Source organism: Priapulus caudatus, unplaced genomic scaffold, assembly GCF_000485595.1.
Source record: "Priapulus caudatus unplaced genomic scaffold, Priapulus_caudatus-5.0.1 Scaffold150, whole genome shotgun sequence".
Taxonomy (NCBI): domain Eukaryota; kingdom Metazoa; phylum Priapulida; class Priapulimorpha; order Priapulimorphida; family Priapulidae; genus Priapulus; species Priapulus caudatus.
The window spans coordinates 174,956-190,715 of record NW_014577211.1 but is presented as its reverse complement, the minus strand read 5'-3'; the positions used below and the strand labels follow the sequence as shown (position 1 = coordinate 190,715).

The following is a 15,760-nucleotide window of genomic DNA, read 5'->3' as shown; positions in this document are numbered from 1 at the left end:
CTCTCTTCTCTAACCATCACGTGCTTCCTCTCTCCTTCTTAACCATCACGCTTCCCCTTCTCCTCTAACCTGATGGTTTCCTCTTCCTCTCTCGATAATTAAAGGTAATATAATTATAATTTACATTTAGGGTAATTAGTATATTAATAGTACTTAATAAACATAGTTGTGTAATTGGTTAATTTAGTAATTAATTTAGTTTTAATTAATAATAACATTCATATAATAAAAATAAAAATAGCACAACATAATTTTTCAGTGGTATTAATAGTAGTTATTTTTGTCCTCGATAGAGTTGGCGCTTTTTAGCCATGGCTATCGTGGCGGTTTCAAATTAATTAAAATGTTGATTCAATCCTTGAATAAGGAAAGTCGCTGCGCATCAGGGCGTGTACACAGAATCTGTGCCCATCCTTCGTATATATAGGTTGCCTAAAAGTGATGATTTGCACACATACGATTTATACGGTATAGGCCCATAAAAAAAGATTGTTAGTTTTATCATCCCCGCCCGCATCACTTTTTCCGCCCGCTATCGAAATTTATTTTTTATTTTTTAATTCGAATTACCGGTGTGGTTATTCACACACCGGTTTCAAGCCACATTCATTCGTTTAGGGAGGTGCTCTAGCTTCTTGTACATTTAATCATTATAAATTATTACCCTTACTTTTTATATAGTTACTATCTTTCTTTATACCTGTCCTGTCTCTTTTTATAAAAGTTACCTTGCTGGCCATTTTGCGTACCGTAATTATGCCTGCGATTTCAATTTACCAAGAACTACACTTTTCACGTTTCACTCGACGCCATTTAACATTTTTGCCGGTAGATGGCGTGCGGGTATTACGTAATTCCATGTGTCTGTTTCGTGTCTCCGGAAATAAAAAAAAAAAAAAAAAAATAACCCGCTCCCTCATCTACTTTTCTTTAGATGACAAGGATGATAAACTAAACATTTTTTTTTTATTGTTATGGGCCGTAACTCATCCAACTGCCGCAAATCGGCACACCTCTACACAGTACATCGCCCCCATGCATCGTACCAAATGTTCCTTCAAGTTAGCACCGCAATCCGAAATATAAATTACTGACTTATAAACAACGACCCGATTCTTCTCAATCTTTGTCCATTATATCAACCTGATAGCTAATGCCTATGCATTCAGACAAAATGGCAGCTACTAACCACTATTCTGTCACGGCTGGTTCACGGGAGTGGCGCTGTGGCTAGCAGGTGACTTTAGGCATCAACGCAACACTCGGCGAGATTACCTTTGACCCGTAGACAGCTACAATGGTATTGCCATGTATGTCATACCGGCATGCGGCACGCCGCCACGCCAATCCGCTATCAAGCAGCAGATCGGATTGACAATTCTCCCTTGTCGAGTCCACAGGCCTCGCCTGTGAACGCATAAGCCGTGGACAGTGTGCGTTTTATAGCTTGCCTTTTGTTTTGAATCATAGGCGATTGCTACGGTTGATGTCTGGACAAAGTTTGGAGATATGTGTCGTTATGTTTTAGTCTGTATTTCCGGATTCGAGTTCTAATTGAGAACGATTTAGGTACGATGATGGTCGAATCGTAACGTGTGTCCGATTGAGCTCAGTTTGGATGACGTTACGCGTAGTTAATCGTAGGTTTATAAGGGCTTAGTAAATGACGAATTTCCCTTTGTTTATTGGAGTCACACTCCTTCCCTTTTATCTACTCCTGTATAGGATAGATTGTTAGATTGCATAACAGTTTGATGTTAGTTGGGACTGGACCGTCATTCTCATTATCCCTGAACGCTGCCGGGATATAGCCACTCTTGGTTTAATTATAATAATATCGTCTCAAAAAATTGCTCGGGTTCCCATTTAGTCATGATGTTAGGTTTTCCTACACTGACGTACATGTAAGATACCGCACTGAAAGCCAGGCTGTTCGAATTAGTGACGAGAGGGCCAAGGCAATTTTTTGGGGGCATGTGAGAAATTGCCTGAATTTTCTCTAAAATGGATGGGCACCAAGCATTTTAAAAGGCATCAAAGCGCTACTCTCACAATTGAGAAGGGACCAAGGCACTGTGTAAATAAGGAAAACTCATAACAAATTAATACATCAACCTCTGCTAATGGACAGTTACAGTAACAGCGGTCAACGTTTAACTTTTTATTTCACTAGCCATCGGGCTGTAAATGAGGAAACCATGATTATTATCGCAATGATTTTTCTGTTACAGAAGAGGCTAGTTGTGGTTCATACTTGCTGCTACCATTATACGCTACCATATTACGGCTACCATACTATGTCCAAGTAGGGGACTGGTTTATTCAGTTCATGGGCCGTCAGCTAGGTACAATGCTAATTATTGGGGCAAGAACCTGTATTGCCATCGCATAGACTTGTGTGTGATTCTCGACTTCTGTATACTGGTACGCAGTCAAATTCTATTCATATAAAAAATGTCTTTCCTTGGTCTGATTCTAGTACTGCAAATCAAGTAGTCATTGCTCCTAGTTAGAAGAAAAAATTGCCACTCTGTGACATCATTTAATTTGGCATTTTTAGGAAAGGCGCGGGAAGACTGCTAGATGGAACGTTTTGACTTTCTGGGAGAGATTTGGGTGAATGGATCTAAGTGCAGGCAGGCGAGGCGGGGTGAAGTGAATACAAGATATTGTTAGGTTTTACGATTCAATCTATAAATATTAGTGTGCAACATGTGATAAGAGTGGGTTTTTCTATTTGCATGTCAATTTTGACATCGTAACAAATGATAATATCAATGTGAGTTTTAACGGGTCATGGCCATGCTTGTTCTGCTGAACATTTGCGTGATTTGATAAGGTACACTTGAGTTCTCTTCATCGTTTTGAAATGCATGGCGAGCAACATATGCATACATAAGGTTGTGAGTACCGTATCGGTATTTTTGAAGTGAGAAGTAAAGCTGAAAATACTATTTCCTTCTAGGTGGCCAGAAATCGTATGACAAAGGATTTCATGGCAGAGATTCTGATAAGATTCAGCAAGGAAGGATGTCCCTATGATTGCTTACATAATGGTTAAAATGTCGCTATTGTTAATGAACTTGCCATCTGTTGATTTTAATATTGATTCATTGTTTATATGTATTTCGTGTGATTTCATTGGCTTACGTATTGCGTGCCTTACCATAAATGTTTCTTTGTCGAGCAGGAAATTCATTAGATAATTTGAAAAATGTTGTTTACCAGTATTGTATTGAGAGGTTTTGAAATGAAGATCAGAGGAGCATACCAGGTTCTATTGTCGTAAGAGAAATAATGTTTATTTTGATTTTTGCTGATGTCTATCATAAACTAAGGAGTAACCAGCATCTAATCATGCTTTTGTAAATATAGAGTTAATCTTTTCAATGCCGCCATACAGTATGAAGAGCCAAATACAAACGGTCATCGATCTTTTTCTGGGTAATTGTGCGGCATTGATCCACCTGCGAGCTGCCAGGGTCCTGAGAGATCTCGGTAAGCATGGTATGACAATATTTCTTGAGGAGCTGAGCAATTAAGGTAATCATGCAGGTTGTTCTGAGACATGTCAAGCTGATCACTGATAGTGGTCCAGAGTTAGTCCGTTCTGCAGCTCTTACCTACATCACACTGACGTAGTGTGAAGCTAAAGTTGAGAATGAATTATGCATTTCAGCATGAATCACAGTGTTTATGTACTCATGTACTATCAGGAGCGTATAATGTCAAATACGCTTTGTCATTATACGCTCCTGGTACTATGTATGCGATACTGTTTAAGAACCGAACGTGGGTTAGCATTCTGTAGCAGAATATTTCACCACTCTTGTCTTGCGCGGTTGATGCATTCAGACCCTATCCCTGCTCTCTGCTAATGTTAGCATCTCTACAACCTGCCACCCTCTTGTTTGTATACTGACACCCCATACATTTTAATCGCATAAGACTATGTATTATTGTGTAGTATGCACTGGGAATTTACATGTTGTATGGGTGAAGAGGCACTGATATCTGCTGTATTATGCTTGTGTATACAGTTGAACCTCAGTATCGTTTGCTGTGTGATGTGGGTAGTACCACACATCTGCCAGGACATCAGGCAAGAGGGAAACCAGTGAATGAATCGGGTATGTATATGATGTCAGATATATGCCACGTTGTACCACACAAGCAAAGGCTGAGATTGAATTAGTCCACGGGCAGTGGGATGTGGGGTTGAAATCCGATTAGGCATTACTATGGGTGCAATTACAATGATATATATGTTGTGGTAGATGAAATATAGGCAGTTCATTAAAACTCTGTGGTGGTTGTAAAAAAATCTTATGTGGATTTGCAGATTTGCCACCTCCACCAGCACCTCCTAGTGCTAGTTATTACAACGAAGACATTGGTGTCCGTTTCAACTTTGTCCCAAATATCAGTGGATCGAGTAAAGTTGGTGTACAAGACACATGTTTTGAAATGGACACAGGTAAATTGAATAAGTGATTGCATGTATATATAAGTGACCTTATCTGGATCATTAGTGGCAGCAAGGTTGGTGATTCCGAAGAGGTACTGAAGATTAGCTATCAGTTTCGATAGCTACTTGTTAATACTTCAAGTGGCATCAGGTCCTAGCACCTCAAAATTATGCAAAAAATACCAAATTGTTGAGATACATGGTGTCATATATGCTGCAGATTTATGTTAATTAATCCCTCAACCTGCAATAATCAAATTCAGACATTACCTTGCATTTTATAACCATCAAAAGCTGCGACCTGTATTAACAATATTGTTTTGTTCGGAACCCAGCGGCTGCATACGAAAGTGCTGGCGTGGATCAATATGTAAGTAGGAAAGCCAAAAGTGTTGTGCTGGTAAACATCCGAATCCTAAATCCTGCAAGTTGATCTACTTGTTTATGTACCGGCTTGGTGCCAGGGAACAAAAGGCACACTGATTCATTAATACATGTTGTGCGTTTTTGCATGATATGATCAGCATTTACCATTACCCGCATATTGTCTGGTTGATGCCGCTGGCCAGCATGCACCATGCACCCGCATCTATTTCGACTCCCACACTAGCGCAGTGAATGCAGAACTTCGTTTGAATAGATCCTGAATGACATTACTGCAAGCTACTTTAGATATCATTTAAAACTTGCTGCTGCTGTTTTCAGTGTGATAAAATACTATATGGAACTGATTTGAAACGCATTTTACTCTAGAATATGGCATACAAGTTTATTATAACCTCAAAGATACAGTTTTTGGGAACTTGGAGCATAAAAGATAAAAGATAAATATTGTTAAGTTTACGTAATGACATATAATAACATGTATTATGATCTGTTATTGATATTGTTGTTCGTCTACTACTGTGGCCTAATTGTCAGATGACGTCCGTCTGGTGTAATTTGCAGGCAGCTATATAACCAATCAGCATTGTGGTAATGCATTCTATACATAGTGCTCACTAACGAAGTGCCAACAAGTCAATATTTTAACGTGCCGTCTGAATGTATAAGTTGGTGGTGGTGTGCAGGCATGTGTGGTTTTCCACGTGCGCAGGTTACCCATCACGACCTGGACCACGGCCCGCGCCCAGCGAAACCACTGACGTGTGGTCGCAGTCAGACAGCTGCAACATCACTCGCTCTAGCTCCTCCTCTCTCGACGACAGCTGGAACGACAGCATTGCTTTCGAGAAGAGGCGGGCAGCAGCGGGCGACTACTACCCTGGCTATGCGAGCGCGTTCGCGATGGAGAAGGAGCGCAGGTGTAACGTCCACGGCGCTGAGGGGGATGGTCCACAGCGCTTTCCCGTCGCCGCTGACACATGTGGCGACCGATCCTTGGAGCCGTCGGCAGTTCACAGCTGCGATTGTGCTCTGATGGAAGGAAGTTTGTTATCGTGCTCGGATGGCAGAACCAGCACCACCTTGGGGCAGCAAGGTATGCTACGTTCATCATTTTCATTATTTTATCAAGTCTATCTACTTTTCTATTTTCCAGTGATGTTATTAGAATTACGATGCTCCATTACTTGCCATAAATATTTACCATACTCTATATACATTATTTAGCATTGCTAGTACAAGTAAATACTAATAAGAGGAGTGTAATGTGAGTAAACTGTTACATTACGATGATAAAGAATCGTGTGGATGCAGTATAATGAGCAAAAATGGTGAGTATGTTGTATAACGAATTTTAATTGAGTGTTTTGTGATCTGTAGGCAGCGGGCGAGAGCAGCGAGTGTGTGCGGAGGCGGAGTCTGTGGCGTGCGCGATCATGCGGACGCAGCACGTTTCATATGATGAGCTGTATGAGGCGACAGCCGGCTTCGCTGCTGATCATGAGCTGGGTCATGGAGAGTTCGGCATCGTCTACAGAGCGCGCGTACGATCGTCTGCCGTCGCCGTCAAGAGATTCGTCAAGGTTCGCCCGCCGCCATCGTCTTGTTGTCGGTTAATGTCACGTGGGGTTTTTCGTAAAGATCTTTTAAGGTGTTTTGTATAAATTAAATGTCCTGCAGCTCTTTAGATGTTCACATGCAGATGTTTCTGAGGTAGAAGAGTGCTTCTTAGCTCATTTAATGGACACACTTGTATAGGAATTGTTGCTGGAAGACCCCTTCAGTTACTTTGTGACTTTCCATGATTGAAATTTGCATTTACGGTTTATGGTGACAATAAAAATAATTTCTTGCAGAGACAGGGCCTTGTGGTGGATGATGCGGCAGAATGCAAGCAGATTAACAATGTTCTGCGTCATCTATCGCGGTGAGTACTTCCCTTGAAAAACATGTCGTGATGCCAGGAGTGAATATTGCCACACATAAAACATAGTTAAATTGAAGAAGTAGTAAAATCCTCAATATAAATATGAAGTATAGTAAGGCTATATTAGTAGAGATGTTTTTATGTGTAGATATCAGCATGAGAATATCCTGCAGCTGTGCATGTACAGCATCGGAGGGCCGGAGTCGTGCCTTGTCTATCAGTACATGCCGAATGGTTCACTGTTGGATCGACTTCTCTTCATTAAGGTACGTTGCAGTCACCTACTGTGACTACCTCCTCCTGTTTGGGTGCCTGATGTATGAATTAATACTCGTCGCAGAAAAATCTGTCAGAGCTAGGAACTTGGCTACATGAAAAATTTGTCGTGAGATAATTGGTCACAAACAGTAAACCTTGGTTTACTATTGCAAAGAGTAAGGAGGGTGCAGGGCGGGGAGAGCAGAGGAAGTGCAGCATGAGGGGAGGTTTTGAAAGTGGAGGAGGTAGAGGAGAGCAGGAGAAAAGGGTGGAAAGGGTCAGCAGGAGCGAGAGAATGAAGAAGAAGGGTCGAAGGTGGAGAACGGAAGAGGTAGCGGATGAAAGTAGAAGATAGTGAAGGAAAGCGAATAGGTGGAGCAAGAGGGAGGTGGCAGAGGAAGAAGCAGGTAGAGGAGGAAGAAAGAAAATTGAGAAGGAGTTATAGGAGGGGATGGAGGAGATAGAGATGGAATGACGTAGAAGAGAATGCGCAAATGTGGAGGAAAAGGGAGGTGGTAGAAAAAGGGAGAATGTGGAGATGGCAGTGAGAAGGTGGTAGAGGGGAGGGATCGAGGAAGTACTGGGTGTGGGTGAATGACTTACGACACACGTAACGGACTGCAACTAGCAATTAGGGATGAATTGCATGTTTGCCCGACATGCCTCCTAAAATTCCCGAGGAGAACCCTGGTATTGAATGTAACACCAACACGCGCCTAATATGGTGGCTGGGTTGATTACAGGGCTACACTGCCGTGTTAACGTGGCAGCAGAGACTTGCCATTATGGAGGGAACAGCAAATGCCATTCTGTTCCTGCATTGCAGTCAGCCACCACTGATACACGGTAATGTGAAAAGGTAGGTAAGTGCGTATAGATTCAAACTGCAGAGCACTCTTATTCTACAGCCTGCTGTTTAGTGATTCTAAAGTAGCTCTAGTTATTTGTCATTGTGATAGAAACATTCTAAAAATCTTGCTCAGTAACGAAATGCCTCAAAGTCGACAAGTTTGTGTGCACATGTGAAAATCCACGTATAGACTAGTCTAGGATCACCAGCCTAAAAATAATATCAAGGTCGACATGCTTACCTGGTTCAGATAGATAGGTCAATTGGTAGGATGAGTAAGTGTACTGCACCATGGGAAAGTATTTAAGCAAATTGTCAAATAATATGCTGTTAGAGTTAAGATAAACAACGTTTTTATGCAGGGCTCCTTTAATAAAAAGCAAGAGTATCATAATTAACAGGTCGGTTATTTATAGGTTATTTTTGATAAAATTGTGAGGAACCTCATTACAGCGCGAATATTCTGCTTGATAAGCACATGGAGCCAAAATTGGGAGACTTTGGACTCGCACAGCCTGCACCCCAAGGAGATGCTACCCATGCTACAGTGAGCATGGTGATGGGGAGTGCTGGATATCTACCACGGGAGTATTTAGACCGGTATGATGCACCATATGATGGGAAACAAATCAAAAACAGCACATCCATTTTACACAACAATGAATTAAAAGCACAAGCTCAATATACAGCTAAACCTGAGTTAGCTGTCATTTATATATAAAGGACACATGGCTATAAAGGCCACCACTGCGATTTTTAGAACAGCAGTTACTCAGTGAAACCTCCTCTATAGAAGAGACAGTTGAGTGGTTCTGTTTATACTTGACATAACATAGTCATACACGTCATACAATAAAATTTGAGTTGCACACTGGATGAGAAAAGATGCCCTGAGTCACACTTGCAAGTGCCAGTGTTTTTTTTTTATAGTCGTGAGCTTTCGGCGGAGGTTGATGTATACAGTTATGGTGTGGTGATGCTAGAGGTAGCGACTGGTAGACAGGCACAAGAGCCAGCAAGCCGAAAAAGCGACTACCTGGTAAGAGAAATATGTGTCACTCATCCATCTCAGTCTGGTTGCGGTAGAAAAAAGTTGTTATTATGTATAACAGTGCTGGTAGTTCCATAAATTGTATTTAGTATTTGCATCAAGAGCGTATTAAGAAGGAGAGCGTACAACGGTGAAATGCTGAAACAATGTTGCAGTATTAGTCGAATTAAGAAACTTTGCCCGTTTTATTTTGACGATTCTTTGCGGTATTATTGATCAGCTGTCCTATCTTACTCATATAAAACAAACCGCTTGTCTCTACGATGCTCCTACGCTGAGATGAGCGGTGAAAATCTGGGAGACCCCCAGCTTCGGGAAACCTCGCGTGTTTCCATCAATGATTGACAAATGGAATGAATGACGTCTGTTATGGATTGCCATAGTGACTGACCCCCACCTGTGCCCACCTCACGCTGGATGTAGTAAACTCTGTAGTACTGATGTAATGAGTCAGCGCTACCATGGCGCTACACAGTGGCGACCGGAAGCAACATACTGGCCACAAAGCGAGAGAGAGTCGCAGCCAACCGGGATCTCGAGTCGGTTTTCGGCAAAAATATCAGATTTTTACCGCTCATTATCTCAGCGTAGGAGCATCGTAGGGACAAGCGGTTTGTTTTATGTGAGTAAGATAGGACAGCTGATCAATACTACTGCAAAGAAATCGTCAAAATAAAACGGGCAAAGTTTCTTAATTCGACTAATACTGCAACATGGTTTCAGCATTTCACCGTTGTACGCTCTCTTTCTTAATACGGTCTTGTTTGCATTTAGTAACCCAATTGTGTGCGTGACAACATTGTGTCTGTTTGTTTGTGTCTGACAACCCGTTTAATGAAAGACCTAGGTAAAACACGTTTAAAACTATGCTAACGTAGCATTTTACCGAGCTGAATAAACTAGTAGAGACTGAGTGTGAAACCAGAGTGGGTTTTTGGTGCCAAAATCTGTCACGATAATCTGGATAACAATCGTTAGTTAATTAGATAAAAAGTTTGTACAAATTGCAGGTGGACGCCGTGAAAGCACTGAAGAAAGAAGGGCATAGTTTCACCACGATTGTAGACAGTCACTTGGAGCAAAGCAGAATGTGGCTGTATCTGTCTGAAGAGTTCATTAACTTGGGTCTGTGCTGCACCCATCAAGTCAAAAAAAGACGAATTCCGATGCAGGAGGTATATGTATGCTGTATTTATTGCTGTTACCATAAACGCATGGGTTCTATATGGGTAATGCTATCCCCCGGGCGTGGAGGGAGGTGACCGCAACGTGGCAGCACTAGTGTTAGAATAGTGTTAGGATTAGGGTTAGGGTCAGGATTAGGGTTAAGGTTAGGGTTAGGGTTAGGATTAGGGTTAGGGTTAGGGTTAGGGTTAGGGTTAGGATTAGGGTTAGGGTTAGGGTTTTTGCATCATGATATCTGTCCCCACACCATAGATTAATTTTTGTGGATAACACTGCCTATATATAGCGCGGCGACACATATATATTTAGTGTGAAGGTTAATGTTGGCGGTGTTGGAGTGAGGGTTAACGTTAGGGTTAACGTTTTGAACGTCATCGTCAACGTTATCACGTGACCTCCCTCCACGCCCGGGGGATAGCAACACCCGTTCTATATGTGCATAACCACAAAGTATATACATATATATGTTCATGCTGTTATCCCAGCATCACCTATAGGTTTATTATTAATTAGGTATTAATTAGATACAAATTGTCATATGCTGACTTTCAGTTATGGCATGTTCTGTGAAGCAGGTGTTAGAGATTACCTTCTCTCAAACTCATACTGCTTTGTTTTCTTGTCGTAGGTACAAAACCAGTTGGTTAAGATGCGCCGACAGTGCAATGAGCTCTGAGCAAAGATGAATGTTACAGCTAATGCTTCCCAGCAGATTTTATTGGCACGCTGATAATGTTCTCATGGAGGATAACATGAGTGTTCTTGTCATGTATTTTTCATTTATATACAGTCAAACATGAATATGAGGATCACACGAGGGCTCAGTTTCCTTTATAGACAGGTTCCATTATATCGAGGTGGGTTTACTGTAGTAATTTCAATCCATTGAAACACAAAGTGTCTTTTACTCACAACTAACAAAATTTGTGACTGCTAACACAGGTTTGGCTTTATGTATAATATCAGGAGTTAATAATAATAGATTATTATTATTACTATTGCTGTTATTACTATTATTATTCACTCCTGATAGTATTGTACGTATCAGGACGAGTACCCCCTGGACAATTACCCCCCCCCCCAGACAATCACCTAGGAAATTATTCCCCCCACCTCCATACAATAACCACATTCCATTTGCTTCCTGGACAATAGCTTGCTTGAAATTATTTGTTATTCATTATCTAGTACTTTCATTATTTACCTTTTGATTGTTGTGTTGAACCCAAATGTGAATACACCTGCCACCAAATCCCTTGATATTTTCATTCAAAACAATTATGAATAAATATGGTTGTGGCTATAGAGGGGCGGGGGGGGAGGGGCAGCTGGCCCACCAGAGGAATTTAGATACTACGGTTACATGGTCAATGGCGAATTGCCCACGGGAGGGGGGGGATTATGATATAATATATTATGATTATATTTTTTTTCATTATCTGAGGGGGGGGGGATAAATGGCATGGGTGGTTTATCCAGGGATTATTGTCCTGATGTGTAATTATCTGCAGTGGTTGTTTGTGGGGAGGGGGTAATTGTCCAGCAGCATTGACTGGGGTGGGGAAGTGAATGCCTGGGGGGAATTTGTCCTAGACCCAGTGTATACCTTATATAATCCATTCTTGTCATGTTTTATTGTCTTCCAAGGTTCTATTGTGATAATAATAGCAAATCGCTTTTTTGAAGTTTAGCAAATACCTGTATTGGATAGTAATATAGTCTCATTTAATCACACTGAAAAGAATTTATAGCTCATCATAGGCAAATATGAAATTCGGGAGGGTGGAATTTTGGCATAATTATAGTCAATATTTGTATATGGTATTATGATTGGTGGCTGTGGTTGTCTGGTTTTAGAATGCTACCGACAAATTGTGATAGTTATGCAATATATGTTTTACATTTGTAGAGGTTTGTCAGGTGATGATGGAAATTGTCAGTATTATTAGAGTTTTGCATATTTTCGTAACCTTAAGTTTTAAGAGTGCCACGAAATTCATTTCGATTGATCGATAGGAAATTATTACTGTGATAGTAAAATCAGAAAGAATAAATTCGATATATGCCTACGCCAAACTAGCACCCTTCACTCATGATTTGATTACCATGAGGGATACTAAAATACTGAAAGCCAACTGAACAACAAGTATTAACAGTATAATGTTATATAGTATTCTTAGTGTCTTGAGAAGAAATGACAGTAGCAGACATTTACTGCACCCAATGTTCAGGGTAATGAACTGTATGGACTTAACAGTTCACACTTTACTTGGTGTGGTACAAATCAGATGAGAATGTATTGTCATACCGCATTAAAAAATAAACAGTCTATTCACATTTAAACATTTATTCTCGTTGCTCACAATTTCATCACGTCCGGATTTGTTGTGTGTATTTTTATTGCATTCAGTTTCCACTTTTGTACGAGGTGCTAGTGCAGTCTTAATCCTAGAACATTTTAGAATATAAACATCACAATTGTAGTGTTATATATGATACTAGTGTAGTATATCGTAACACATACCATTACTTTTACAATTTACTTGCAATGCATTTCCCAACAATCCTTTTACACTAAGGAATTCTTTGCATTTGAGGTAAATCCCATTTTAGATTGAGGTGAATCGATTAAGCCAATTTCTACATATTTATTCTTTATGCCAAACTACCCTAACTTTGTATAACCGTCAAGATGCGAAAAGGTGTTAACAATTGCCATATTGCTCTATATGAGTCTCTATGCAAATTTCAAAACTATAAAGCATTGGATTAGATTTGGAAATTTACATTCTAGAAATTTGACAACAGAAAAAACAGCAAGTTAGTAAACGTTCGAACTTTCATTTGTTTCATTTGTATTTTAAAATAATCTAAGACAAAATAATTGTGTTCAAAAACAATTATACGGTTTACACCCCTAATTCCAGATGCTAACTATATGCTAACAGCTGAGTAAACTGGTGTTAAATATTATCATACAATCAGCAGAGGTCCCAAGTTGGGAAAGTCCAGGAAAGGGAGCCAGCATTGGCCCAGCAATCCAAGAAAGGGAGCCAGGTCCATCGCCGTTTTTTCTCAGTGCGCAAAAACATGAAAAAAGTTGTGGCGGGCTGCGATATGTGTTTGTCGCAGCACACCACCATTTTTTATAAAGTATACACGTAAAATCATCGTTTTATCGCCTTTTATTGTTCGCTGGAAATTGGAATCAAAGTACATCAACAACAACGGCAAATTTAGTAATTTACTGATTTACTGATGTAAATTTTCATATGGCTGAAAAATTTTACAAACCGGGAGCTTCTGACCTCATTCCGGGGCACCGGGAGCAGCGTGTCATACCGGGAGTCTCCCGGTGAGACGGGGAGACTTAGGACGTCTGCAATCAGCAAATAAATTTGGTCTCATAAGAAGCTTTTTCATGACAAGTAAATAAATACAGAAAATGAAAGGTTGATGGATTATCTAACCTATTTTGCTCAGCTTTAGAGCCTTGAATCTGACAAACATTTGGAGTGTGAACTGAACACCAACTCTCAACTAAACAACTTGATTTAGCACAAATAAGATTAAAATTGGCTCGGGATGAATGTGAGTGTGAGAGGCTATCATTGTGCTCTGACACACCTGTGAGCGTGTCTTTGTTGGAGTAACTAACCAAATAGTTGTTAGTACTTGTTACAATCTACAAGAATAAACATGGGAATTACACCGTGTACATTTTGACACACAAACAGTAACAACTACATATAACGAAAGCAACACGAATACCATTTGGTACTTGCATACACTTACTAAGAGCAGCTAGATAGCAATGAATACACTAGATTTCATTACCGTTTTCATATAAATTTGGCGACACTATTGCTTGCTTGTTAAAATTCAATAAAAGCACTGCAGTTGAAACAGTCCATTGGTTTTTACGCAATACGTATTGGTTGCGCATACATGTTGTATATTAATTGGTGCATGAGCACTGTGCGCATGTGCGGATTTCTCCACCTCTCGGTGTTTGCATTGCAGAGCTTGGGTGCCAATTTGAAGTCTCTCAAAATAAAGACAATTATTAACGTGTAAGACTTATTATTACAACATCTACAAAAGTACAAAATCCGTGGAAAAATTATCACTGATCAAATATTTAGGAAAGCTTTGGTCTGTTGCATCTCGTTCTCTTAGTCAATTTTTCGAAATTGGACACTGATGAGATTGCAGCACATTTCTAGTCTCAAACGTCTGTCCACAAACACCACAGATCCAATTTTTGTTCAAGCGTGAGGTTGACTCAGCATGCTGCATCTGCTTTTCTATCCCTGCAATGGCAGCTAAGTGCATCTTAGACTTTTTGTGTTCCATAAACCCTGACATGCTCTTAAGAATTGTCCTGCACAAGTTGCACATAATCCTTTTTGATTTTGGTAATTTCTTCTTCTCATATTTAGTCAACACATTTTGAGGGATTGTACACCCATGAACTTCAAACCGATGACGAAACAACGTTTCTATGCCATCATAAACGTTGTCAGAAATACACAAGGAGCAGCCATATGTTCCCGGCTTCCTTTCATTTTCTGGGTGTCCCCTGGAGCAGTTCTTCAACTGCCCGTTGCCATCAGGGCCATTGCAGGTGGATGTGTCCACATCCAAGGCAGGATGTATGTCCTGTCTAACAAACACTGCTTGCTCTACTATTTCTTCTGCTGTTTTTCTAGCAGCTTCTTTTTGTTCTTCTCTTGCTGCTTTTCTTGCTGCTGCCTTCTTTGCAAGTAACATTGAGCTATTAGCTCGGTTCGAGTGAGATATTCCTTTATGGCGTGTGAATACGACCTTTCTCTTTCGCCTCCTTTTCAATGACAATGGCTGTGGACGTGGAATCACTATATTCACCATGGCCGCATCCAAGCTCGGATTCATATCACTAGCTTCAACGTGCTCAGTCTCCTCCTCCTCGTGCGGCGGCAGCGACGGTGGGGCTTGAAACGATGTCCCCTCTCCGGACAGCATCTGTAGCCAGTTCATCACATGCTCGTCATTGCTGCGACCTTCAACGATACCTAGAGATTCGCCATGATCAACTGCCGTTCCACCTGCCATGTCAGAATCATACTGCAGCTCTATATACTCATCCACAGCATCGGACACTGGCTCCAACTTCGGTTGCACGAGCACCGAATAGTCGACTGAACGCTCGCAAGGATGCTGGTTCTGTTCATCAAGGGCAGAGTTGTGGCCTTCACAGATGAGCAGCTTGCAGTGGGCGGTCTGCGCATGAACACTAAAGTCGTTCACTGTGAAGAAACACTCCCAGCATGCCGTGCATCGGTAGTAGACGGATGAACCACCGATAGGATCCAGTGCCATCATCATAGCCATAGGAGGGTAGACTGACGAAAGTTAGTACTGGATGCCTGCCTCGAGTTCCACTTTGTGTCTAATCGACTGCCACTGCCTGTATGCATGAATGAAAACGGCATGATATAAATTATAAAAACGTCGTCTTTTCGCAGTTAGTTTTGGTTTTTCTTAGTTAATTGTCATTACTTCTAGAAAATTATGACACTCGCACTTTAAAGGCATAATAGGCCCATTGATTATACAAAGTTGACGAATGCTACAGTAACTGGCACCTTCTGTAGT

At 40.8% G+C, this 15,760-nt stretch overlaps 2 protein-coding genes across 7 annotated transcripts in view; one reads left to right on the top strand and one right to left on the bottom strand.

Annotated features, from left to right (window-relative positions):
• Nucleotides 1-11,121, top strand: part of LOC106806259 (serine/threonine-protein kinase CDL1-like) — an 18,649-nt gene extending 7,528 nt beyond the window's left edge. For both annotated transcript variants that reach the window (XM_014808136.1, XM_014808137.1), the window contains 11 exons: nucleotides 4,041-4,130; nucleotides 4,343-4,477; nucleotides 5,565-5,948; nucleotides 6,233-6,435; nucleotides 6,709-6,779; nucleotides 6,928-7,045; nucleotides 7,781-7,896; nucleotides 8,341-8,487; nucleotides 8,818-8,926; nucleotides 9,949-10,113; nucleotides 10,752-11,121. In XM_014808136.1, coding sequence (XP_014663622.1) covers nucleotides 4,041-4,130; nucleotides 4,343-4,477; nucleotides 5,565-5,948; nucleotides 6,233-6,435; nucleotides 6,709-6,779; nucleotides 6,928-7,045; nucleotides 7,781-7,896; nucleotides 8,341-8,487; nucleotides 8,818-8,926; nucleotides 9,949-10,113; nucleotides 10,752-10,799 — 1,586 coding nt within the window. In that variant the 3' untranslated portion in view covers nucleotides 10,800-11,121. The remainder of the gene's footprint in view (nucleotides 1-4,040; nucleotides 4,131-4,342; nucleotides 4,478-5,564; nucleotides 5,949-6,232; nucleotides 6,436-6,708; nucleotides 6,780-6,927; nucleotides 7,046-7,780; nucleotides 7,897-8,340; nucleotides 8,488-8,817; nucleotides 8,927-9,948; nucleotides 10,114-10,751) is intronic.
• Nucleotides 11,122-13,397: 2,276 nt separating this feature from the next.
• Nucleotides 13,398-15,760, bottom strand: part of LOC106806257 — a 15,603-nt gene continuing 13,240 nt past the window's right edge. For all 5 annotated transcript variants that reach the window (XM_014808132.1, XM_014808129.1, XM_014808130.1 and 2 more), the window contains one exon: nucleotides 13,398-15,572. In XM_014808132.1, coding sequence (XP_014663618.1) covers nucleotides 14,303-15,496 — 1,194 coding nt within the window. In that variant the 5' untranslated portion in view covers nucleotides 15,497-15,572 and the 3' untranslated portion in view covers nucleotides 13,398-14,302. The remainder of the gene's footprint in view (nucleotides 15,573-15,760) is intronic.